At 51.5% G+C, this 26743-nt stretch overlaps 1 protein-coding gene across 1 annotated transcript; it reads left to right on the plus strand.

The window, feature by feature from the left end:
• On the plus strand, positions 1-26671 carry PLLP (plasmolipin). The gene is made up of 4 exons (XM_073307430.1): positions 1-403; positions 19022-19195; positions 22763-22882; positions 25645-26671. The coding sequence occupies exons 1-4, from the start codon at positions 251-253 to the stop codon at positions 25750-25752; spliced, it is 555 nt and encodes a 184-aa protein (XP_073163531.1). The 5' UTR covers positions 1-250; the 3' UTR covers positions 25753-26671.
• Positions 26672-26743: the final 72 nt, after the last annotated feature.

Below are 26743 nucleotides of genomic sequence, written 5' to 3' on the forward strand. Positions count from 1 at the left end.
CGGTTGCGAAGCCTCCGGGCAGTCCCGTCTCCGGCGGCAGCGAAGGGGTTCGTCGCCCTGCCGGCGGGAGGGAGGCTCATTGCCTGGAGCGCCGGGACCTTTGGGCCCGCAGCGAGCCGGCTGCTTGGCTCCTGTCCCCGGGTGTCTGCCCGCGGCCGGCGAGGGGGCGCCCTGCCCGCCCGGCACCATGGAGCGAGCCTGAGCCGGCGGCTCTCCGCGGATCGGGGCCGCCCCTCCTGCCCCCAGCGCCATGTCCGAGTTCCCGGCCAAAGTCCGCACCCAGACCAGCACCCCGGCTGGGGCGCACGGCCCGGCCGGGGGCTCGTTCCCGGTGCTGCGCTCCCTCGGCCTGGATCTCGGCTTCCTCCGCTCCTTCCTCGGGCTGCTCATGATCGCGGAGCTGGTGAGTACAAGCTCCCGGCACCGGGCTGGGCAGGGGCTGGCAAGGAGGGGGACAGGTAGGGGCTGCAGCAGGCTCGCTCAGCGGCTCTGAGCCGCCCCCCCCGCCAGACACAGGTAAGAGGCACCTGGTGTTTGGGGGCCAAACCCCACCTCTTTCCCTCCAACCTTTGTGCAAACGCCCGGAGCGCCCCCCTTCCAGCTCGAGTGGTGTGCAGGGAGCCGGGGCTGTAAACAGATCCCAGGCACCTGCGGGTGGTTACCGTGGCTGGGGGGCTCCGATTATAACCGGGGCCTCCCCCTCCCCGCTGGAAGAGACGCGGCGCACACGGGCGCCTGGCCCAGGCGTCTCTCTCAGCCCCCCTGGGACACTTTCACCGCGTCCTCCCCCTTTGCCCGCAGCCAGGGTTTCGGTGGTGAAGTTCACCAGAGAGCCTCTGCCCCTCTCCGGGCTGCAGCCTTTGTGACTCGGGGGGTCCCAGGGGGCACCAACCCCCCGGGGTGTCACTTTACACAGATTCCCCTTTTCTGGCGAGCATTCTAAAAATTGACCTTTTCTGCCGGTGCCCTAATTTCACAACAAAGTTGGAACAAACGCCTGGAGGTGAGGGCACAAATTCTGAGCACTGGAGAATTTTACAGCGCTCCATGGTTGCATTAGGGAAATGATCCAAGGCAGGTTTCCCTGCCTAGTCCACAATAATGGCCCCAGCCACTACCAGTTCCAGGAGTGGTTCTCAAACTTTTGTACTGGTGACCCCTTTCACATAGAAAGCCTCTGAGTGACACCCCTCCTTATAAATTAAAAACCCTTTTTATATATTTAACACCATTATAAAAGCTGGAGGCAAAGGGGGGTTTGGGGTGGAGGATGGCAGCTTGCAACCCCCCATGTAAGAACCTTGTGACCCCCTGAGGGGTCCTGACCCCCCGTTTGAGAACCCCTGAGTTACAGCAAGGTCAGTGCACAGGCTGGGCCATTATCCTGTTTTTTAAATAGGTAATAACTAGTTAGAGGGCAGTGTAATAAGGATATTTTTAAAGCTTGACAGAATTAGATGTATGGTTTGACACGTAATTACGGGAGAAAAGTCTATAAACGTATTAATGGCTTGATTCTCAGCTCATGGTGTGAATCCGGAGTAAGTCCAGCGAAGTCAGTGGCATTGCACTGTAGCAAAACCAAAGTGAGGACATCTGAATGCCACAGAAAAATTGTGGGCCTGATGCAGATCTAATCCCTGCTTGTTTTACCCTAACGTAACTCCACTGACTTCAGCAAGTTACAGCTGGTTTACACCCAGTGCAAGTGAAACGGAACCAAGATTCCACTGCTCCAGGCCAGAGTTGCAACAGTGTAACGGAGGAAAACTTGGCCGCATATTATCATTGTGTTACGTAGTGATCCACTGTGCTATGAACTGGTTATTTTCATGCACCGCCTCTGGTTTGCATTCTGATTGTAAAGCATGAAGGGTTGTTTAGTCAATCAGGTCACTTGATTGGCCAAAATTAACCACACATGGCCTGTTGCAAAGCAGTGGAACAGTTACCCTAGTAACACACTCTGCAACCTTTGTCGTGGAGGAGGGGGAAAGGGTAACAGCACCTCCAATCGGACTTTCAACTGCCCCGTGCTTCAAAGCACATTTCAGTGTTCAGAGTCTCTTCATGGGGAGAGCTGTAGCCAGAATATGGTGGTAGTTGGAGAACCTTGGAACAGAGAATTGCTCCGGTTGGCTTCCCATGGAAAATAGACACTGGAGTCTTTATAAAGTACCAGCCACTGTGACCAAATTAGAGACAAACAAGAAGGACGCTTTTAAAGAAGTGTACAATCTCATAATATGATAAGACAAAAGAGCGTGTTTGCTCCCTACATCATCACCAAATCATTTGTGCATTTTGTACTGAAAGATCAGCAGGCGGAAGAAAAGCATATCATGAGGAATAAAAGGTAAAGCTTTAAAGAGATTTCATGCGGATAATATTCACCTCCTATAGCCATGAAGATCATTCTAAATGGCATAAGAAACTCCCTAAAACAGGTGCGAAATTACACTCAGTCCCTTGACAATCTGACATGGAGTTAGATCAAGAAACACCTTTGGAAGATCTTTGTGAGAGGAAGTATGAGCTTCTCTTAATTTGAAAGAGGGCTGTAATGTTTAGAGGTCACATCACACCCCCATTCATTCTAATACCTCTGCCAATGCCCCTTCCTCCCTGTCTTTCTACCCACTCAGATGTGTGAATCGGTTCCCTTTCCTGGGATCTGGTAGCCTAGGACTCTTTAAATGCCAGGGGAAATTGTCAGGATAAAAACCCATCTATTAAAATGATTCCTTTTATTGGATCAGATGATTCCTTTTATTACTTGCTCATCTACGGGGGTCTATTCCACCACGCACACCCCAGCCCCAAAGGTAACTACATTGGTCCCTTTTACTTCCCAGTTCCCTGGCATTAGCAGATGCTGCTGGTTTTTATTTTACTAAGCTGGATCCTGGCCATTCAGGGCTTGGAAGATCAAAACCAGCACCTTGATTGGCACCCAGGAGTGAGTGGGTAGCCAGTGTGGAATGTTGAGCTGAGTACAGTGTAACGAAGTACCCATATATACCTTCAGCAGCAACTTCTGAATGGTCTTCAAAGGCAACACCAAGTAGAGGGAGTGTCAAGACTCTCGTGAGGAGGGATAGGGGCGAGGGCTTCTGGGACAAGGTCCGTCGCCCAGAGGAGGGTCCGCAGATTCCTAACCAACCTTAGATCATTCCTTGCCAATGCCTGGGAGTGTCTGAGCAATGATGGACTGAGTAAGTGCCTTAGGCTGTGGGCTGTATTGGAAAAGGGAAGGCTGTAGACTGCCAAAAGCGGGTGCGGGCTCAGCCCACCCACGTTCCCTGAAGCGCTTGCCCATGCCTATCAGCATCACTTTCATCCTGAGTGGATTGAGCTGCAGCCACTTTGCTCTCATCCTCATCCCCATGCTGGGGAAAACAGAGCCCGCAGTGCTGGGATTCAGTGAAAAGGGATCACCCATGCCCTGCCAAACAGTACGGCTCCCAGGGGGTGTACATACATACATACACATGGAACGGGACTGGGGCCAGCATGGAGTGAGAGTTCCCACCGAGAGGGCAGTGCAAACCCGTTGTAAAGCCATTGCTCTCAGACCACCCTGGTGCCAGAGGGGAGGCAACAAAATGTCATGGTCCAGGCCATTGCAGGGTACTGATAGATTGCGATAACAAGCCTGGACTCCTTACCTGTCTCCATAGCTAGGAGATCATCTCTCACAGTCAGCCATAGCCAGACTGTCTGTGCCATATCCCCATAAGAACATAAAACAGCCATCCGGGGTCAGCCCAAAGGTCCATCTAGCCCACTATCCTGTCTTCCAACAGTGGCCAATGCCAGGTGCCCCAGAGGGAATGAACAGAACAGGTAATTATCAAGTGATCCCTCCCAGCAAACAGAGGCGAGGGACACCATCCCTGCCCATCCTGGCTAACAGCCATTGATGGATCTGTCCTCCATGAACTTATTTCTTTTTTGAACTCTGTTATAGTCTTGGCCTTCACAACATCCTGTGGCAAACAAGTCCACAGGTCAACTGTGCGTTGTGTGAATAAATATTTCCTTTTGTTTGTTTTAAACCTGCTGCCTGTCAATTTCATTTGATAACCCCTAGTTCTTGTGTTATGAGGAGTAAATAACACTTCCTTATTTACTTTCTCCAGTCATGATTTTATAGACCTCTATTCTCTCCCCCCTTTGTTCTCTTTTCCAAGCTGAAAAGTCCCAGTCTTATTAATCTCTCCTCATATGAAAGCTGTTCTAGCCCCCTCATCATTTTTGTTGCCCTTTTCCAATTCGAATATATCTTTTTTGAGATGGGGAGAACACATCTGCACGCAGTATTCAAGATGTGGGTGTGCCATGGATTTATAGAGGAGCAATATGATATTTTCTCTCTTTTTAGCTATCCCGTCCCTAATGATTCCCAACATTCTGTTCGCTTTTTCTACGACTGCTGCACGTTGAGTGGATGTTTTCAGAGAACTGTCCACAATGACGCCAAGATCTCCTTCTTGAGTGGTACCAATGAAACCAAACTAAGAGGGATACTTGTGGCACCTTAGAGACTAACCAATTTATTTGAGCATAAGCTTTCGTGAGCTACAGCTCACTTCATCGGAAGTGTAGCTCACGAAAGCTCATGCTCAAATAAATTGGTTAGTCTCTAAGGTGCCACAAGTACTCCTTTTCTTTTTGCGAATACAGACTAACACAGCTGTTACTCTGAAAACTCAGAGGGGTGTCTGGAATACAGAGCAAACTGAAGCTGCCCTGCTTCCTCAGAACTTTTCAGACAGGAGGATTCCAAAGTGCTTTGCAGTCCCCAGCCAGGAACTATTTGCTCACCAACAAAATGCAACCACCTCTGCAACGGAATGTGGCAGCTGTGTAATAGCCTGCAGGAACTCTACACAGTAGTATGGGATAGGAAGTAAAGAAGCAGTGGTTATCCAATTGATAGGAGAAGGGGAATTTTAAGTAGGCAAAATGAAATTAGGTAAACTGGAAGTTGGCTCGGACTTTAATCAAATCTAGGTGTTTCTGTCATTAGCCTGTCACGGAGTGTGGGGGAGTCCACGCCCTGCACCCCTCTTCCTGGGATTCACTGAGACTCTCAGCCAGCCAGTAAAACAGAAGGTTTATTGGACAACAGGAACACAGTCCAAAACAGAGCCTGTGGATACACCCAGGACCCCTCAGTCAAGTCCTTCTGGGGGAGCAGGGAGCTTAGACACCAGCCCTGGGGTTCCCTGTGTTCCTCCACCCAGCCCCAAACTGAAACTAAACTCCCCCCAGCAGGCTCTCTCCTCCAGCCTGTCTTCACATTCCTTGGCAGAGGTGTTACCTCCCCCTCCCCCTCCTGGCTCAGGTTACAGGTTCTCCGGTCTCCCATCCCCAGGGCACATTCCCAGGTCAACACTCCCCCCTCCCTGCTGCGTCACATCGTCACATAGCCCCATTAGAGTAACAAAAATGCCACGTGATCTTTAATCAGCACAAGCGGTCAGGGTCTCAGTCTTCTATCTCAGGGTATGTCTACACTAGGAAATTAGGTCAATTTTATAGAATTTGATTTTTAGAAATCAATTTTATACTGTCGATTGTGTATGTCCCCAATAAGCTCATTAAGTCGGCGGAGTGTGTCCTCAATACCGTGGCTAGCATCGACTTACGGAGCGTTGCACTGTAGGTAGCTATCCCACAGTTCCTGCAGTCTCTGCTGCCCATTGGAATTCTGGGTTAAGCTCCCAGTGCCTGATGGGGCAAAAACATTGTTGCAGGTGGTTTTGGGTACATGTTGTCAGTCGCCCCTCCCTCCTTCCTTCCCGCCATGAAAGCAACGGCAGACAATCATTTCGCGCCCTTTTTCCTGGGTTACCTGTGCAGACGCCGTACCATGGCAAGCATGGAGCCCGCTCAGCTCACCACTGCTGTTGTGAGCATTGTAAACACCTCGCGCATTATCCTGGGGTATGTGCAGAACCAGACTAAGAGATGCCGGCACGAAGATGATTTTGATGAGGACAAGGACACAGACGTTCCTGAAAGCACGGGCTGTGGCAATTGGGACATCATGGCGGCAGTGGGGCTGGTTGATACAGTGGAACGCCAATTCTGGGCCTGGCAAACAAGCACAGGCTTGTGGGACTGCATAGTGTTGCAGGTATGGGATGATTCCCAGTGGCTGCGAAACTTTCGCATGTGTATGGCCACTTTCCTTGAACGTTGTGAATTGCTTTCCCCCGCCCTGAAGCTCAGAAATACCAAGATGAGAGCTGCTCTGACAGTTGAGAAGCAAGTGGCGATAGCCCTGTGGAAGCTTGCAACGCCTGACTGCTACCGGTCAGTCAGGAATCAGTTTGGAGTGGGCAAGTCTACTATGGGGACTGCTCTGATCCAAGTAGCCAATACAATCACTGACGTTCTGTTATCAAGGGTAGTGACTCTGGGAAATGTGCAGGTCATAGTGGATGGCTTTGCTGCAATGGGTTTCCCTAACTGTGGTGGGGGGATAGACGGAACACATATCCCTATGTTGGCACCGGACCACCTTGCCAACCAGTACGTAAACCATAAGGGGTACTTCTCAATGGTGCTGCAAGCACTGGTGGATCACAAGGGACGTTTCACTGACATCAACGTGGGATGGCCGGGAAAGGTGCATGACGCTCGCATCTTTAGGAACTCCGGCTGTTCGAGCAGTTGCAAGAAGGGACTTGCTTCCAAGACCAAAAAATTACTGTTGGGGATGTTGAAATGCCAATAGTTAGCCTTGGGGACCCAGCCTACCCCTTGCTCCCACGGCTCATGAAGCCATACACCAGCAGCCTGGATAGTAGTAAGGAGCAGTTCAACTATAGGTGAGCAAGTGCAGAATGGTGGTGGAATGTGCCTTTGGACATTTAAAAGCTCGCTGGTGCTGTTTGCTGACTAGGTTAGACCTCAGCACAACCAACATTCCCATTGTTATCGCTGCTTGCTGTGTGCTCCATAATATCTGTGAGAGTAAGGGGGAGACATTTATGGCAGGGTGGAAGGTTAAGGCAAATTGCCTGCTGGCTGATTTTGAGCAGCCAGATGCCAGGGCAATTAGAAGAGCACAGCTAGGTGCACTGCACATCAAAGAGGCTTTGAAAACCAGTTTCATCACTGGCCAGGCTACAGTGTGACAGTTGTGTGTATTTCTCCTTGCTGCAAACCCACCCCCTTTGTTGATGTTAGTTCCCTCTAAGCCAACCACCCTCCCCCCTTCGATCACTGCTGGCAAAGGAAATAAAGTCACTATTGTTTTGAAACCATGCAATCTTTCTTTATTAATTAAAAAAAAAAGTGAGATAACTGACAAGGTAGCCCGGGTGGGGTGGAGTGCAGGAGGAGGGAAGGACAAGGCCACATTGCTTATTGTAGCCACACTACAAATCAAAACTGTTTGAATGCCAGCCTTCCGTTGCTTGGGCCATCCTCTGGAGTGGAGTGGCTGGGTGGCCGGAGCCTCCCCACCCACGTTCTTGGGCATCTGGGTGAGGAGGATATGGAACTTGGGGAGGAGGGCAGGCGGTTATACAATGGATGTAGCGGGGGTCTGTGCTCTTGTTGGCTTTCCTGCGGCTCCAACAGACGCTTCATCATGTCCGTTTGCTCCCACATTAGCCTCAGCATTGCCTCCTGCCTCTGCTCTTCGCGCTCACTTAATGCTTTCCTGGCCTCTGCCACTGAATGCCTCCATGCATTCAGCTGTGCCCTATCAGCGTGAGAGGACTGCATGAGCTCGGAAAACATGTCATCGCGAGTGCGTTTTTTCACCTTCTAATCTGCGATAATCTCGGGGACGGAGATGATAGGGGGAGCATAGAAACATTTGCACCTGGAGAGAGATAAAAAGGAAGAGTAAAATTTAAGATGATACATTTCTGAGAACAAAAGGGAGACTCTTTCACAGTGAATCAAGCAATTCACAGCAGACAGCACATGTGCTTTAGGTACAAGGTCGCGTTTTGCCTTTTATATTGAGCGCCTGCCGGTATGGTGACACATCACAAACGGCTGGACAACAGAATTAAGTTTCCAGGCAGTCATAGTAAGCCTTTTGGTATGCGGGGTTGGCCTCTTACACCTTCATAACACGTGAGAATGGTTTCAAACTGCAGCACCATCCTTTCCCATAGCAAGCAATGCCGGTTGGGTTTCACATTTAGAAGGAGGGGCTGTGGTTTTTGGGTGGATGTGCAGCACACACCACCCCTCGCCCCACTGCGTGGCTATTCTCCGGTATAATCCCTTTTAGCCAAGCACAAACAACCCAGCACGAATGGGGTCCTTTTACTGGTCCCTTACAGAAATTCCCCTATTTCAACCAGGTGACCATGAACGATATCACTCTCCTGAGGCTAACACAGAAAGATATAGACCAAATGTTGCTTGAATGCAACCAAAACCTAGGACCATTCGCTGCCATGCTTTGTGCTGCAATGATTCCAGACTACTTGCTACTGGTTTGGCATGGTAAAGTGTCCTACTGTGGAGGATGAAATAAGGCAGCCCTCCCCAGAAACCTTCTGCAAAGAGTACCCCCAGGAGAGCTTCATGAGATATCTCTGGAGGATTCTCGTTCCATCCCCGGACACGTTAACAGACTTTTCCAGTAGCTGTACTGGCCGTGAATGCACCCCAATTCGTCAGGGCAAATCAAACATTAAACACTATTGCTTTTAAACCCTGTACAGTAGTTACAAATGTGCACTCACCAGAGCTGCCTTCTCCGGCTTCAGGGTCGGGGATCCCGCCTTGGGAGGGTATTGGCTCCAGGGTGATGAAAAGGTCTGGCTGCCGGGGAGAATGGATTCACGGCTTTCCTGCTGTGCATTCTTCTTCTCTTCCTCATCTACAAAATCCTCCTCCCTGTTGTGTGAGATTCCCCCCTTGCAGGCGTCCACGGACAGTGGTGGGGTAGTGGTAGGGTCCCTTCCCTAGAATGGCATGCAGCTGATCATAGAAGCGGCATGTATGGGGCTCTGACCCGGAGTGACTGTTTGCCGCCTCTGTCTTTTGGTCGGCTTGCCTGAGCTCCTTACCTTTCACACAGCACTGCTGTGTGTCCCTGTTGTAGCCTCTCTCCACCATGCCCTGGGCGATTTTGGCATATATATTAGCATTTCTTCTTTTTGATCGGCGTTCGGCCTGCACAGAGGCTTCTCCCCATACAGCAATCGGATCCAGCGTCTCCCGTTCGCTCCATGCTGGGGCTCGTTTGTGATTCTGGGGGGGCTGCATGGTCACCTGTGCTGCCGAGTTCGCCACGCTGACCAAACAGGAAATGAAATTCAGAATTTCCCGGGGCTTTTCCTGTGTACCTGGCTAGTGCATCGGAGTTCAAAGTGCTGTCCAGAGAGGTCACATTGGAGCACTCTGGGTTAGCTCCCAGAGGCCAATACTGTCGAATTGCATCTGCACGACCCCAAATTCGACCCAGCAAGGTTGATTTTAGCGCTACTCGCCTCACCGGGGAGGAGTACAGAAGTCGATTTTAAGAGCCCTTTAGGTCGACGGAACGGGGTTGGTTGTGTAGACGCATTAATTTTAAAATTGACCTAACGTGGCTAAATTCGACCTAACCCCGTAGTGTGGACCAGGGCTACGTCACAAAACACCACCTTCAGAAGCACCCAGCCCTTCGCACCAGTTAGAGGCATTGCTTCAGTGCTGTATTAGAGGGGAAGAGATTTGCCAACCTATTAACACCTCTCCCTGCTTTCCTTGTCAGTCTCCTATCAAACCACTCACCGTGTCCCATGCTGCTTAGTTTATGATCCCAGCCCAAGGTGGAGGAGTGACCAGTGTAGGATACAAGCCCTTTAGCCATGGAAAACATTCAAGGGAGACCCAAACAAAACCAGAACCGAGATACAAAGATTGTACTAAGCACCAACACCCCGACCAGCATGTGATTAAGAAACAAAGGTCAGATCCTGCCCCAGTGAAGTCAGCGGGAGCATGACTGGGCCGTAAGTACCACAAGGCTTATATTCAGGAGTATTTTATTTGTATTGTATCCATGGGGGATTTGTTCTCCTCACCCCTGATCTCAAAGTGAAGCTCGGACAAAATCAGGAAGAAGGATCACACACAAACCGCAGGTTACTCCCAGGTCTAATGTGTGCAATCCCAGAAACTGTATATGCCAACATTCAGCGTGCAGGCCCAGTCCTGGTGCTCCTCTGTTAAATCAGGCGCTTGCTTCATGCCGTTCTTTTTCCATGCCAATTGCACAGACATGCTTTAGAACGTCAGGTCCCCAAACCCATCTTGGTGCCCATGGAACGTCATCCTGCAGTGACATCACATCGGCACTGTGCCAAGATGCTGCAACACAAATGTGCCAATTGCGGCTTGGTTCCAGCGGCCAGTGTTTAGAAGGCAGCAGCCACAGGGGCCATGGCACTGAGCCGTTGTGAAGAAGGTAGGTTAGATGAATCAAGGCAACTGTTCTGTAGCGTCTCCTGCTCGCTGAACTCCTTGTTAGGAATTTTTTCTAATGCGTATTTTGCAATCACGAGGGTTGGAAATTGATGTGAAAAAAAGAAGGCATTGTCTAGACTGAGGCGAGAGCAAGGCCTCTGGGAACCAGGGCCTTTGTACTCCAGAAGGACAATGACTTGTGTGTTCTAGTGTTTCTTTGCTGACAATAAGCAATGAAGACTTACGTAAAGTCCGTGGTGGCAAATCAAGGCCCCAGCCAGCTGCTTTCAAAGGCTCATTCTCCTCTATGTCAATGGAGGCTTAATGGACGTAGAGTTGTCCGTCAGACCCATTTATCTCCGAACCAGAGACGAGCCTGAATCAGGACCCTGCCGGGCCTAATGCTGGGAAGGTTTTGGTTGGACATATTCCTGGAGGTTTCATCCCATGATGCAATCTTTAAAATTAATCTTTAATTCCTGGAGTCTCCCGGACAATCCTGGAGGACTGGCAACCCTAGCTGCCATCAGGGAGACCCGGGAACAATGGCCAGGTTGGATGCCCAATGGCCCAACCAGTGCCTGGAGCGGAGAGCAGGGAGCGTGCTGGAAATTCCACCGCTTTGCTTTGGGGCACCATCTTCAGGATTAGCTCCTGGCTAGCAGAGGTCAGATAAGCAGGGAGCTCCGCTCCCACCTCTAGCCGCTGGAAGGGAGGCGAAGCTGCTGGTCTCTTCTCCCCCCTACCACCTCCTGGTCTCTGCGACGCTACATCTCCCTGAGAGCCTTCTGCAAAGAAGAGGGGAAGGAGAAAAGAGGGGCCCGCTACTTTACTGCTCCCGAGCCTCCGCTTTTGGGGTCCTCCGCCCTCATAAATAGCTCCAGCACCTGCCGAGCTGCGAGTGAGTGTGGGTGCAAGTGAACATATGTATGAGTTCCTGTCTGTGCATGAACACACCTGGAGGGACGTGGACATGCATGCAAGAGCTGGGTGTGAGGATAAGCGGTGGGGTTCTCCAGTAAGGCAGGGGGGGTTGGGAGCTCTCTCTTGCTCGCTCACTCGCTCTTTAGAAAGCTGGAGGAAGGCACAATGGGACTTGGACGAAGGAGCAGGAGACAGGCAGCTCCCAGGCAGCTCCTGCTGCTTCTCCAGGGTGGGGGGAAGACAATGGGACCTGAGTCCCCGGGGAGGGTTTGGCAGGGGAGGGGCAGAGCCAGCTGGCGCAGGGATAACCCTGGAAACAGCTGGGCCCAGGCTGCAGGGCCCAGGCTGCGGGTCCCAAGGTGGCTGGTGGGGTATTGCTCAGTCCGGTGCACAGGCCAGAGCCTTGCAGGGAAATAAGGACAGAAATCACTGCAGCTGGGGCTGATGCACTGAGATGTTCCCCAGTGACGAGGCAGATACTGGGGCATGGCAACCGCAACTTCACCATCGTAACAGAGTCACAGGCCTGCTGCGGGAGGGGGAGGGGGGATTCTTCAGGCTGATGTCTGGGGCTGTAATTAGGGCAAGCCATGGGATGAAACTGTGAAAAGGAAATTTTAGGCTGACTATTAGGCATAATGTCTTAACGGCGAGCCTCCCAGGGAAGGGCAGAGCCATCCTAGAGTTTAGGAGAGTTCAGATCTGCAGTTTGGGCTCATCTGTCAAGTGTCAGGTCTCACAGCAAAGAGCTATAGGGCCTGATTTGGCTCCCAGCTGCAACGCTCCCAGTGACATCAAGGGTGTAGAATAGCTCACCATCCTGTCGGGGACCTGCTGGGTCATTAGATTATCAACAGCATTTCCTTCAAACATATTCCTTAGATCTCCATATTGCCCATCCTCCTGGAGGAATCCCATGAGCTTTACAGATGGTGCAAGTAAGAAAGGCAGCTACTTCTGGGGTGGAAACACAGCAACCGGTTTGAGTCAGGACAGTGGATTTTATAAGTTTAGAGGAAGGAGAAGGGCTAAATAATTTCTCTGTGTGAAACAGCAGAGATAGGGGAGCGTTGGAATTTAGAAAGAGGGAACATCATTGATTTCTTCACACTGTGACTTAGCTAGGGCACCATGATTGGCACCCCCTACTCTTGCAGAAAGAGTGCTGTGGCCTGCTTGTGCTCATTGAAGATCCAGGACCTTGGTTTGGCATTTCCCCTGAAGACTGGTTGGTACGGAACCAGTACCCCAGCATGGGGCAGTAGGGCACTCCAGAAGCAGAGCCCTACCGCCCCATGCTGGGGCATTGGTTCAGTCCTGGTGCAGAGGGAAGCATGCCATCTCTAGGACTGTCTCCACCCACCCCCCAAGGAGGTCTCCTGGCCAAGCACTGGGCTGGTACAATTCTGCTTTGTTTTACAAATTTGGAGTTTTAATTCAGAAATTGAGTAAAATCAACCAGGATTTCCTCTGCCAACACAAAGCCTGATTCTCCTGTCTCCCACGCTGGTGTAAACCGAGAGTAACTCCACTGAAGCTGAACGGTGTAAAACTGGTGTGAGAAGAGAATCAGGGCTCTAATTCTCTTACTACTTCGATTTCGACTGAGTTGCTCAGTAAGGCCAGAAAGCAAATGTCCTGAGTAACTTACTTTCATCCTTGAGAGCTGGGGTTGCCCACACTACAGAGGGGGCTGCGAGCAGAGTGAGTGAGTACAACTTACAGCTTCGCAGAGGAAGGCAGTGCACAGAGAGGCCGTGATCAATTAAACAATTAGGAGGCTGTCAGCACACTGACCAACAGGTAGAGGTGCTCAGCCCTGTATGTTACGGGAGGGAGGTAAATGAGGGCTCGCCAAGGCATGGCAAAGGTGGATAAGTAGAAGCTATTATTTGTTTTATGGTAATGCCTAGAGAATCCATTGGTTTTTGTTCTATTTGTACAGCACCTTGCACAATGGGCTCTTGGTCCATGATTAGGGCTCTTAAGCACTGTGGTAATACAGATCATCATAATAGTGCAAGGTGCTGTACATACATAAGAGACAGTCCCTGTCCCACAGAGGTTGCCATCTAAATTAAAAAAAAAGTGGAAGGGGAAACTGAGGCACTAAGCTGCAACATGACTCACCCAAGGTCCCTCAGCAGGTCGGTGGCAGAGCCAGGAATAGAACCCAGGAAGTATGGTGACTGCAGACAGAATCATAACTCACTGGCAAGTAGATTCACAGTCTCGCATGAAAGCTTGGATCAGGCCTGTCAGTGAAACAGCCTCTCAGGCAGGTGTGTCTAGGCTATAAGCTAATGAAGAGCTTTTAATTCTGCACGGAGGGCTGGTCCTCTACCATGTATGTTTTACTCACCTCTTCTTCAACCCAGCTCTTATTCTCCCCCCCTTCTGTTCCTCCTTCTTTATTTGCTTTATTGTTCAGGGGGCAACGAGCATGACTAATATTTGACTGACGATGATAGCTCCTTTGTGTCCTACCTGCCGTTCATTGCTTCATGACTAGATTTACGGGGGTCTCAAGAGTGTCATTTAAACAAAATATGTTGCAAGGTGTAGTGCAGTTTAGTGTATAAAGCCCAAAATAAAAGTGTGTGGGGGGGAAACAGCTTCTGCCCTGTGTCCTGTCACTGAGCTCAGCTGGAGCAGAGCGGCTGCCTTCCCCGAGATAGAAGAGCGAAGTTGGTGGGAAGGCAGGTCCCCATGGCTCCAATGAAATCAAAACAATTCTGAGCACTCGGCACCCATAGATCTCAGGGTGACCCAGCCCGACTAGCTCCATTTTACGGGGAGGGGGAAATTGAGGCACAGAGAAGTGAAGTGACTGACTTGTTAGGGTCCCTTTGAGTCAGTGGCAGAGATGGGAGAAGAACCCTAGTCTCCTGAGGCCTAGGCTGATGCCCTCACCGCTAGACAACACGATCTCCCTATCCTGGGCACACTCTCCAGCCCCCCGCTCTGTTGTACCTCTGGCTTCCAACAGGCTGTTTTATTGTCATGGGCTTTGCTGTCTGTATTGCTCATTCCTGCTCTGGTTACTCACCAAGGCAGGTCTGAGTACATGGAGGGGGACCAGGTGTCCGGTTTTCGACTGGAACACCCGGTCGAAAAGGGACCTCGGCGGCTCCGGTCAGCACCACGGGCCGGGCCGTTAGAAGTCCGATCGGCAGTGCTGTGGAGCTAAGCCAGGCTAGTTCCTACCTGTCCTGGCTCCGCGCTGCGCCCCGGAAGGGGCCAGCAGGTCCGGTTCCTAGGCTGAGGGTGGGAGGCCCCCACGGGTCCATGCGCTGCCCTGCCCTGAGCACCGGCTCCGCACTCCCATTGGCAGGGAACTGCGGCCAATGGGAGCTGCAGGGGCGGTGCCTGTGGCTGAGAGCAGCGCACAGAGCTGCCTGCCACGCCTCCACCCAGGAGCTGGACCTGCTGCTGGCCGCTTCCGGGGTACAGCACGGAGTCAGGACAGGCGGGGAGCCTGCCTTAGCCCCCCCACTGCGCCGCTGACCGGGAGCGACCGGAGGTAAACCCGTGCCCCAACCCTAAGCCCCCCCCAAACCCCTCATCCCCAGCCCCACCCCAGAGCCCTCATACCTTCCACACCCCAACCCCCTGCCCCAGCCCAAAGACCCCTCCTACACCCTGAACCCCTCTGCCCCCCCCAGCCTGGAGCCCCCTCCTGCATCCCAAACCCCTCATCCCCAGAGCCTGCACCCCCAGAGAGAGCCCTCACCCTCCCTGCACCCTACCCCCTTACCCCAGCCCAAAGCCCCCTCCCACACCTTGATTCCCTCTGCCCCATCCCCCAGCCTGGAGCCCCCTCCTGCACCCTGAACCCCTCATTTCTGGACTCACCCCCAGCTGGAGCCTGCACCCCGTCCCGCACCCTTGCCCCAGCCCTGGGAAAGGGAGTGTGGGTGGGGGAATGTAGCGAGCAGGGGGCATGGCCTCGGGGAAGGGGCGGAGCAGGGGGGCATGGCCTCGGGGAAGGGGCGGAGCAGGGGGGCATGGCCTCGGGGAAGGGGCGGAGCTAGGGTGTTCATTTTTGTGCGATTAGAAAGTTGGCAACTCAAGTTACATGGCCCACGCCCGTCTTCCATGCCCCTGCAGGATGTCGAGTGCTGACACTCTCGGCCAAGCAGTGATTTCCATTAGGCAGACTCTCGGGTATTCGTTATTTGGGCTAAACCGGTGTCATCTTAGCTGCACACTGGGCCAACCCCGTGTCTTGCTGAAGTCAGTAAGAGAGGGGAGGCCCTCAGGCTTCTGGCAAATCGATCGCTTAGTGCCCAGCGACACAAAATTTTGGCTGCCCCTTCCTACGGTTTCACTGGGGCCTGGAGTGACTATTAATGGTAACTAATCACCAGGCATTTGGGGGTTAAGAGAACATCCCCCCTGCCTCCCCCCCACCCGTGCATTTTACCCTCTTGTTGATCTTTCCACCAGCCCAGCTACAGGACAGATGCATTTTTGTCTGTGGTCCCTCCCCTGACCCCTCTCCCCAACCTTCCCCATGGGGTTGCACCTTTGGGGTTGAGAGATGCGTTTGCAAAGGCCCGGCAGATTCATCCTTTCATCCCCCTTCTAAATGTGTCTGTAACCTGATTTTGGTACATCTTTCCAGCTCCTCCCCCACACCCCCCACCCACCACAACCAAAGGGTGGCAAAGGGTCTGCAGGGACCGTGGGACCCCGGCCAAGGGAAAGCAGCAGCCATGAGGAGAGAAAAGATCTAGAAGGGAACCGGGCTGCAATAAGCGACGGCTGCAGGCACAGACAAAATGACAAATACAACGTTCCCGGGGGTGTGATGGAAACCCCTAGGGCCCCGCTGGCTGAACACAGCGATGCTGTGCCAATGGCTCCTGCCACGGGCTGCAGCATCGCTAGGTAAGGAAAGAGTCGGTTTCTCCCAAGATGTGGGAAACTGCAGCCGGGGGTGTTTTCTCAGCCAGCGTCCCCCTCAGCCCCTCACCCCACCCCCAGCTTTCTGCCAAAGACCCACGATTCCTTCCCTTCTGCATTTCTAACGCGCCTTTCACTGTGGCGGGGAGGCAGGAGACATCGCTCTGGGCATAAAGGCTGAGCGGAGATCTCCCGGCCCCTTCCTCGTATGAGGCCACTTCCCCAGCAGAGCCAGTCTCAGAAAAATTTGCACCAATTTTAACTAAAATTGACTTCAACATCAGCTCTAGTTGGACAGGTGTAGCCCCCGGCCAGAGACGCGTTTAAGCCAGTTCACCCTTTGCTTATAAACAATGCAGATTCAGCCAGTAAATTACTGCCTCACACAGGTACGGTCTCATCCCTCTCCGCTCCCAGGGGCAGGATCCTGGCCTGCTCTCTTACTGTGGGGAGGCAGGATGTGGGGAAGGCCCATGTAAAGAGTGATTTGTTTGAGGGCCTGTCACGGGGTGCTCCGCTCACTGCTGGTCTGGCGCCTCCTCCTGGTCACTCGGGGGAGTAGCTCTCAAGGTAGACATCCCCTTCTGCGATTTGCACGCCATCCCTCTGTCTCATCCTCTGGTCTGCAGCGCCTCTCTGACTCCAGGACCCTCAGCGTCTCCTCCATGACGTAGCCCTCCAGCCAGGTCACTCAGCGTGCCCCCTTCCAGGGTACAGTCCATCAGCAGTCCTAGGCAGTCTTGCCATTCGCTGCCTCCAGGCTATGCCACCTCCTCGGTAGCTGGTAGGGGAAACCGGGTCTGCCCCCTTTTCCGGGTTCCAGTCCAGAGACCCTCAGCTCAGCAGTTCTGAGCTTTCCTCTCTCTGCCTTCACGGGCCCCTTCTCTGGACTGTGTCCTACACTCTGGTTCCCCTGCTCTGTCTGGATACTCCAGCTCCAAATCCTCCTCCTAGGAGGAACTGTAGACTAGCGCCTTGCAGCATTCAAACATCCTCCCTCTTCCCAGGGAGCAACTGCCCTTTCTCAGCAGCCCTGGCTGGGGCCTATTCCTTGGCTTTATAGGTCCGGCCTCTTCCTGCACAGGTGAGCCTCTCTCCAACCAGCTGCCTCTGGTCTAACGCTCCCCTGTTTGCGGCCTATTTAGCTGTTTGGCCCCACCCAGCCCTTGCAGGGCTAGTGGGAGGAGCTCACCCCACCTCAGGGCCCTTTCCTTATACAGCCAGCGTTTTCATAGTCTTCCGAGCCCTTTCCCCCATTTAACGACGTCCACACCGTTTACTGTGCAAGGCTCTCAGACAAGATCCGGCCTGCCTCCTGGCACTTCAGAGGGGATTCCTACAGTGCCTTTGGCTCACCCTTCCCCGCCCCAGTGCCGGTGCGTCCTGTGTTTACATGGTGCGATAGTGTAAGATACACCCCCTGCCCCAAGGAGCTTCCAAGCCAAGTCAGACAAGCTACAAGACAGCCGGACAAGGAGAGGGAGGAGGTGGGGATTCCTCATGATGAGACAAAAGAAGGATATGGAGGAGAAGCTGGTGTTAAGGAGGAATTTGGAGGAGGGGAGAGAGGGTTGTTGAGGGGAGAGGGACTGTTCTAGGCCTCATGGGACAGCGTGAAGCTGAGACTGGGGGAAAGAGCCAGGACAGGATTGGGAAGAGCAGAGGGATTGAGAGGGGAAAATGAGAGCAGGTGAGGCATGATTACGTGGGACCAGCTTGGTGAGGGTAGGTTGAGATCACTGGCTATGAAGTGTTAATCATAAGGGCTGATATTGACCTAGTCATTATTCTGCTGATTAACAGTGATCAGTAACACACACCAGGGAATCTCAAGGTCATTGACAGAAAAAAAACCAGAGAGGCCAGCCCTACAGGGGTGGAGGGAACTCGTTTCATTAAAGAACCAGCCAACGCCTGCAGGTTTAAAGTAATCACGGTCACTGTTTATAAATAGTTATGAGAAACCCAAGTGGGGAAGACAGTATGGGAAAGTGCCATGCCGATTACAGGGCTTGATTTCACACCCTGATCGTGCCACCTACCTTCCCTGGGGTCAGATCAACCCAATGCACGTCACCGGAGATTCCATCCTCTCTAAAACAAGCCACAGGACTGACAACAGATTCCATCCCCCTGAAAGAAATGTTAACAGTAACCTGGAAAGGGGGATAAATTGTGAGTTTTGTGCCATTTTAGCTTCATTGTGATATTTGAATAAGGGCTCAAATGGTTTTCTTTCGTGCTTGATTTTTACATTAGAAATTGAGGTCTTCCTGAAAAACTCTATGGACAACTTGTAGGATTATGATATCACAGTTACCAGGCAATTAAACCTGATTAATTGAGAAAAGAAGGGATTTACATTCAGACTGCTGAAAGCCATTGGTCTAGTTTGTTTTTTGTTAACATGTCATTTAACTCAAATGCTTAAACAGTTGGGAGAAAAGATCTCTTTGTTAAAGAGTCAACATCCCCACCCTATCAAATAAGCCTTAAGAAAGCTCACAAGCCACATCTGAGGTCTCGAAAGAGTTTTCCAGCAAAGCCAGGGAAAGTGGAGGCTTGACATTCCAGATATATATATCTACAAAACTTAAGCAGGAAGCACTTGCAAACAATGAATGACAGAGCTCACTAACTGAGAGCTGGATCCTGCTCCCATTGACATCAATGGCAAATCTCCCCGAAAGAAGAATTGTAAAGATTTATTTGATTCCTTCCTTTTAACCACTTTTTCCTTTCCGTTCCACAGGTGCTCGGCTTGCTGGTGTGGGCTCTCATTGCCAGTACGTTTTACCAACCCATTCCAGCATACGGCTGGGTGATGTTTGTAGCCATCTTTTTCTGGCTGGTAACAATCATTCTGTTTGCGATGTATCTACTGCAGCTTCAGATGAAGCTCTACATGATCCCCTGGCCTGTTGTGGTAAGCCCCTGGAGCTGCAGATAAATGGTGTATTTCACAGGGGAAATCATTCCACGTTAAATGGTTTTATGGGGCTGATGATTAGATGTACCCTAAGATTGATTCCGACAGAACGTCATCTGCATCCAACATACCTGTATCTTGTCCTGTTATTTGATTTTAACTCAACCCATCAGTTACCGAGACATTGTTTTTAAAAAGCCATCTGAAAAGTGCCACTCTAGCCATTCACTGCAGAGATGAGAGGAGTTCTCCCATCTGTGTAATCAATAATCCACCTCCCCAAAAGTTGGTAGCTAGGTTGATGGAAGAATTGTCCCGTCCACCTGTGGCTGCCTACACCGAGGGTCAGCTTAACTACATCGCTCACCATGTGGATTTTTCACACCCCTGAGCGACACTGCTGGGTTGACTTAAATTTTGAGTATAAACCTGGCCTCTGTGCACTCTAACTTGCATTGAAATGAACGCGACATTCAGCTTCCTTCAAAACACAATAGGCTTCCCTGTCCTCTCATATGCCAGTTTCACACTTGTGTAATGCCATTAATAGAAATCAGGGGCAACTGTGCTGAAGTCACACCTGCTTTATATCCCTTTATACCACGGAGGGGGATCTGGCACCAAGTTATCAAACAGGGGCTTGGGTATATTAGAAAACTTACACAAGTGCAATTAAATCAATTTAGTCACCCCACTCCACCCGCAAATGGAGCTGCACTTAAAGAGGTTTAAGTCACACGTGTAGCAGTTTAGCTTAAGCTCAACTCACATAAATGCATCTTTAATGGTTTGTGCTGGTGAAACTATAGAAAATTCAGTTACACCAGTGCAAATTTTCTAGATGTAAACCAGGCCTAGGAAAGGATAACATTTTGCAGGGAATAGACACATTTCTCTATGCTTCTAAAAAGCCTTTGACGGTTGAAAGTAAAGGGCACGATGTGATGGGTGATGCTTCAATGAACATTAAATAACTCAGCTGGTTTTAAGGGGACGATTCTGGGTTTACACCAGCGTTACCGCAGTTCTTTGAATTTTGGCCTAAATAGGTACTTATTTAGGCCTCAGAGCAATATTAGGGATTAACCTTCAACCAACACTGCATCCAGCTTTCAATCTAGTCGGCATACTGGAAGTATTTGTACAGTGGGGGGGGGGGGCTGAGAGTCACTGACCCAAACTGTAAACCCTGTATATGATGGAAACCACTTCAAGCCAGCACCCCTAGTCGCAGTACCTATAGAATCTAGGCGAGAGCAGGGGACCTGACTGTTTCAGTGTTGCAGCCCTCTTAGTTGTAGGCATAGGTGCCGACTCTGTGGGTGCTCTGGGGCTGGAGGGGAAAAATTAGTGGGTACTCTGCACCCACGCTCCCCTCACCCCCCGCCCTCCGCCTACCTCCCAGCGCTTCCCGCCTGGCTGCCGCCAAACAGCTGTTTGGCAGCATTAGCACACTCTGGAAGGGTCGGGGGAGGAGTGGGAATGTGGCGCGCTCAGGGGAGGAGGTGGGGAAGAAGCGGGGCCGGCACAGGGATTTGGGGAAGGAGTTGGAATAGGGGCAGGGAGGGGGCGGAGTTGGGGCAGGGATTTGGGGAAGGGGTTGGAAGAGGCAGGGCCTCATGGAAGGAGCTAAGTTGGCGCCTATGGTTGCAGGAGTTGAAGGCAGGTATACCAGGGAACTAGACCCCAGCGTGGAGGCACAGGTGGTGGTGCCCTGACACAGGAAGGGCCTGACTCCACAGCATTTAGTCCATGTGGACAGGCTTTTTAAAGGAAGGAAGTAACCCACTAACAGTTTGCGTCTACATTCCTGGCGTAATGAAATCGCCCTTGAGTTGGAGTGGGAGGTTTGATGCTGCAAGGAATGCAGGATTGGGCCCCAGAAATAACAAAGGCAAAACAACAAGGCCTTGCAATAGTAAAACAAAGGGCTGCAGAGCCCTTTGGCTCAAGGCCCGGGAGCGAATTGGACTGGCCCATATAAGGCTGCATGGAGTGAGTGCTCCTCTCTTCAGAATGCCAGGTTGGTTCCCTGGGCAATGCTAGGGGGTTTTATGTCCAGTGCAATTCCTGCTCTTTAACAAACCCCCCATTTTAGTGCACCCAGTCCCTAAGCGAAGTGGGAAAGATACGCTGTCCTGTTAACTACCTGCATAGTCGCTACTTACTCCAAAAGGGTGCTGTTAGTACCAGCGAGGCAGCATATTCGTCACTGCACACCTTCTCTCTTCACTAGCTGTTTAGTTTTCCTCTGTCTGGGTCACTGAGCCACGGGGCTTTTCAGAACTCCCCCGAAGCTGCAATACGTCTACGGGATTCCACAGATCACACTGCGAAAGTCCAGCCGCGATTGTAAATATTACTTTAACCCTCCAAGCAGATTTTTCAAACACTTTCGGCATGATTTAGTGCCGGGGTTCTCAACCTTCTTCTTTCTGAGCCCCCTCCAACGTGCTACAGAAACTCCACGGCCCACCTGGGCCACACCTTGTTTTTCTGCATATAAAAGTCAGGGCCTGTATTGGGGGTAGCAAGCAGGGCAATTGCCCGGGGCTACGTGCCACAGGGGCCCCCATGAAGCTAAGTTGCTCAGGCTTTGGCTTCAGCTCCAGGTGACGGCGCTCGGGCTGGGCAGGGCTTGGGCTTGCTGCCCTAGGCCCCAGTGAGTCTAATGCCGGCCCTGCTTGGCGGCCTGCCCCCAGGGGGCCTCGGACCCCTGGTTGAGAACGGCGGATTTAGTGCATGCTTTATTTGCTGTTGCAAATCAGCAGGGTGAACACAAGTGCTGGATGCAGTTGCATACAGCCAACCTGACACGTGCATACAGCCAACCTGACACCTACTGTTCAAAGAAAACAGCACACTTCAGATGTTTATGTGCATTGGCCTGCTACACCCAGGGTTGTGAGTTCAATCCTTGAGGGGGCCATTTAGGGATCTGGGGCAAAAATAAGGGACAGTACTTGGTCCTGCTGTGAAGGTAGGGGACTGGACTCGCTGACCTTTCAAGGTCCCTCACAGTTCTATGAGATAATAAATATATAATAATATGGAGATATACTTATCTAATGCCTATTCTATGGGCCTATTCAAAACGTAATGCTTCTTCCTCACCTTTCAAGCATGCACAGGATGTTTCTGGTATGGCAATCAGAAGTGAAGCCGTTAGCAGTGCTCACTTACCTGTGCTATAACGCAGTGCTCCTTGCGCTAGACATGGGTTTTCTGATACCATTTGCAAATTCACAGGGGCGAGAGGTGGGGAAACCTGGCCTTGCCCCTCTTCATGAGAGCGGGTTTTTCCAACCAGAGATCTTTGCTAAACTCCTCTCGGCCAAGGGATACTGCTGGGGTGGAGCCAGGTGAATTAATATTTTTTTTTGTGTGTGTGTGTTTTACATTTTCAGAAGTGACCAGTCATGGTGGGTGCCCCATTTAAGACATCTGAAAGGGGCCTGGTTTTCAGACAGGTCTGGGCAAATCAGCGTGATAGATCAACAAGTAACAGGAAGAAAAGGAAACAGAGTGGTCCCTTTGACAGAAAACATCCTTTTCTTTCCCTAGTTAGTGATATTCAACACGGCTGCGACTGTCCTGTACGTGACTGCGTTTATTACGTGCTCCGCTGCCGTTCAGGATCACATCCGGCTACCCGGGGACTACAATAAAAGAGCAGCTGCATCAGTAAGTATCAAATGCGGCCCTTGCTTTTCCTATTTCTCTCTGCTATGGGACCCTTCTGGACTGTGCTGTGTTCACCTAGGCCTTGTCTGCGCTACACAGTTAAGTCGTCCTACATTAGGTCAACTTGCAGCCACCGCAGTAATTACTGTGTTTTCTCATGTCCACACTGCCTTTCTTCTGCCGCTGGAGTGCGTCCTCACCCGGAGCACTCACACCGACTGAAGAGGGGCATTGGGGGGAGCTCCCACCTGGGAGCCTGACTGCCTGGTGCTGGGGACACCGTGTTGCCCTAACTACATTGACCTAAGCGATAGGTGTCCCTAGCCTCTGTTTGCCAGAAGCTGGGAATGGGAGACAGGGGATGGATCACTTGATAATTCCCTGTTCTGTTCATTCTCTCTGGGGTACCTGGCACTGGCAGAGGACAGGACACTGGGCTAGATGGACCCTTGGTCTGACCCAGTAGGGTCGTTCTTATGTACGCCTCTCATGAAGGTGGAGTTATTAGGTCGGTGTAGTGTGCGACTGACATTGACAGGAACAACACTCCTAATGTAGACACAGAGTTAGGTGGACGTAGGCTGCCTTACATAGGCCTAACTCTGGAGTGTCGACCTGCCCTTGAGACTAAATGACTTGTACCTACCCGAGATCCAAACCAAGCAGGAAAAAGGAGCGAGGCTTTTAGGAAGATGAGTGAAAGTGACCCAGGTGGACAGGACTGTCGGTTCAGTGATGTGTTACCTGGCTGGTGTGTTCCCTCCACAGTCTGTTGCCAGCACGCTTGGCTCTCCCACTGAGAGGCTCTGTTTTCAAGGTACAGAGCCAAGGCAAAGGAGAGCAGTCCATGTAAAATCCCCTCTAGGCAAGCCAGGGAAACTGTTAGCACTTTTCTAGCAAGACATGCTTCCTCAGAGCGATTTTAGTATCAACACAGGATCTGTGCGGTGCAGGTGGGGACGTGAGGCCCCACCCATGCTGCTGGTGTCACCAATGAGTTAATGAACCAGGTGAAACCTTTTGTTCCATTTTAGTGGGGTCTCAGAATCAGCTCAAAGAACAAAGGCTCTCAGTTTCCCCCGAGCACAGAGATGACCCTCTACCCCAGCTCTGCAGCATCTCCTCCTGCTGGTCAATCCTCTACTCTGCTAGGAAAACACAGCTTCCTCATACAATGCTGTTCCCCACCCACTCCCCTGCAAAATGCCAGCCTTCGTGCCCTGTTTGTCCGATTCTCCCATGGCTGTCTCTGGGCTGTCCTGCATTCTGCTGCCCATCTCCTTGGGCTGATACACCAGGTCGCCAGCCTCTCCTGCAAATTCCTGCTCAAGCCCAACTTCTGCTGTGATACCTACAAGAAATTAGTCAGCTAATGTTGGTTCACTAGGAGAGCAGCTGGGGAAGAGTTCATGCAAAAAATACGATAAAATAAATCCAAACAAAGCCCCCCCAACACACACCTTCCCCATCATGCTGCTATGGGTTTTCCTTTCCCCCACCCTTCATCTGTTGTCTTAAAGACTAAGCTCTTCAGGGCAGTGACCAGGTTGTCTCGTGTTTGGACCATGCCTAGCTCACCAGGCAGGCACTTACTGCTACATAATAACAATGAGGCCCGCCTGCCAGGCCCTCACCTCTTTGGCTGGGTCACCCAGCTGCAGCCAGGCAGCACAACTGGCCCGTCACTCCTCTGGGTCCTCCTGTACCAGGCTCAGCCTCATGACCTCCTGCTTCTCCCACAGCTGCCACTCTTTCTCCTTCCCCGTTTTACTCTTGAGGAAAAAATGGGGTTACTCAGCATGCAGGGGGCCAAAACATGATCGAAAATCAGGCTTTAGCCTAGTTAAGAGCCTAGGCAACACTACTGTCTAGTTTAGGTCCCCACCTTGGGAAAGACCATCCTGCTCCTAACTGATAGGTCTCATTGCCATGGCCAGCCAAAACGCTGGTAGACCCTGCTTGGCCATCATGCATGATATTATGAAAGGCTTTAAACCATGCTGTTATAGCCGGTTAGATGGGCATCCTGAGGCACTCTTCAGAAGGGCTTTTTAGCCCCACCCATCTAGAAATCTCAGCTCCAGGAATGGCCATTTCTCAAGGGGGTCTCACTTGTGTTTGAGAACTTTGGCCCAGAACAACAAAGGTATTTAGGTGCCTAATTCTCATTGATGGGCCCCATGTGGATCCAGTATCAAAATAAGCAGCTTTCAGTCACGCTCAGTGGCTCCTGTTTCTTACTTGTGCCATGCACGTAGGCGGTGCCACTAGATGAAGTCAGGTAGAGGGACACAGGTTCCTGCTCTTTAAAAGGATCTTGAATCATAAGATTGACTTTTAAAAATTCTTTGCATGTTTAAACTAGACGGCATCCCTGCACTTTACAGACAGGAATGGATGGAGCCTCACCGACTCCTTTAGGTGACATTTGACACACACGATCCCCCCTTTCACAGCGGAGGGGGAAGGGAGGGGGGAGTTGGCACAGCGTTAAGTAACTTGCCTGGGCTCCTACAGTGAGTCAGTGGCAGAGGCAGGAATAGGACCCATTGATAGAGCCCAGCCTTGCCTTTTGTGCCGAGGCAAGATGCACTAAATCAGGCATCCGTCAGACCAGGCATTTAGTAGGGCAGCTGCTGCTCTGCTAGCTGACTGAGTGCCACGGATTCTAAGCACCGTGCTGGGCAGCATTAGCATCAGTGTTAACAACACTCTGCTGCAGAGAAACTAACCGAGCTTTGCTGTGTTGCTCTCTCTTTCAGTTCTTCGCCTGCATTGTGATGATAGCCTATGGGGCCAGCACTTTCTTCAGCTTCCAGGAATGGAAAGGATTTGGCAGCAATGCAGCAACCAGTCAAGTGACTAACTAACCCCCCCTCCCGCCGCGCTGGGTCTCTTGAAGGCAGTTTACCGTTGACGGGGTAGGGGCGGGAGGGCTTGCTGGATTTGCATTGAGCAAGGGAGCCTCTCATTCAAATCAGTAGTGGCTGAAAATCATTACTGGCCAATAGCTGTTTGGTGGCCTACGTGAGGGCTGACACGTGGTCTTTTAATGCAGCTTACAGTGGATAAGTGTCCACAGCACAAAACCCACCACAACTGGCATCCTTGTATGGTGAAAGACTGACTTGGGAGACTGAAGTCTCTGGAATTGGTGTCTTCATGTCACAGTAGCTTAGGGCAGGGGTTCTCACCAATGTCACGGCCCACCAGTGCCCCAATAACTGTTTTTCTGCATATAAAAGCCCAGGCCGGCATTAGAAGGCAGCAAACAGCAATTGCCCAGGTCCCCATGCCAGGCAATTGCCCAGGGCCCCTAAGCTGCTCAGGCTTTGGCTTCAGCCCCAGGTGGGCCCCGGGCTTCAGCCCTGCACAGCAGGGCTTTGGTTTTCTGCCCTGGACCCCAGTGAGTAACATTAGTCCTGCTTGGCAGACCACCTGAAATCCGCTCGCAGCCCCCCCATGGGGCTCCAGACCCCTGGCTGAGAACCACTGGCTTAGGGGAAATGTATCCGTGCCCTGCCTATGGCGCAAGACTTCAGTCACCAGGACTGGTCAATCCAGCACATTTCACTGGCACTAAATTCACTAAAATCAAACCAAGACTCCTCCCACAGCCACTTGCAGCTCTAATGTAAATAATGAAACATTAACTCTTTGGTTGAAGCAATGGCGGAGTTGTGGGAATGGAAGCTAGGCGATGGTACGAGATTGCAACCATTATTTTATTGATTTCTAAAATCTGAAGTACAAGTTGTATGTTATAAATAAAAATCTTTCTAAATCCAACAGTTGATCAAGGAAGTTTTTAGTAGAAACTTTCTTCCCTCCTGAAAAAGCCATTGTAAGGTAAAACTTCAT

Source organism: Lepidochelys kempii, chromosome 12, assembly GCF_965140265.1.
Source record: "Lepidochelys kempii isolate rLepKem1 chromosome 12, rLepKem1.hap2, whole genome shotgun sequence".
NCBI classification, from domain to species: domain Eukaryota; kingdom Metazoa; phylum Chordata; order Testudines; family Cheloniidae; genus Lepidochelys; species Lepidochelys kempii.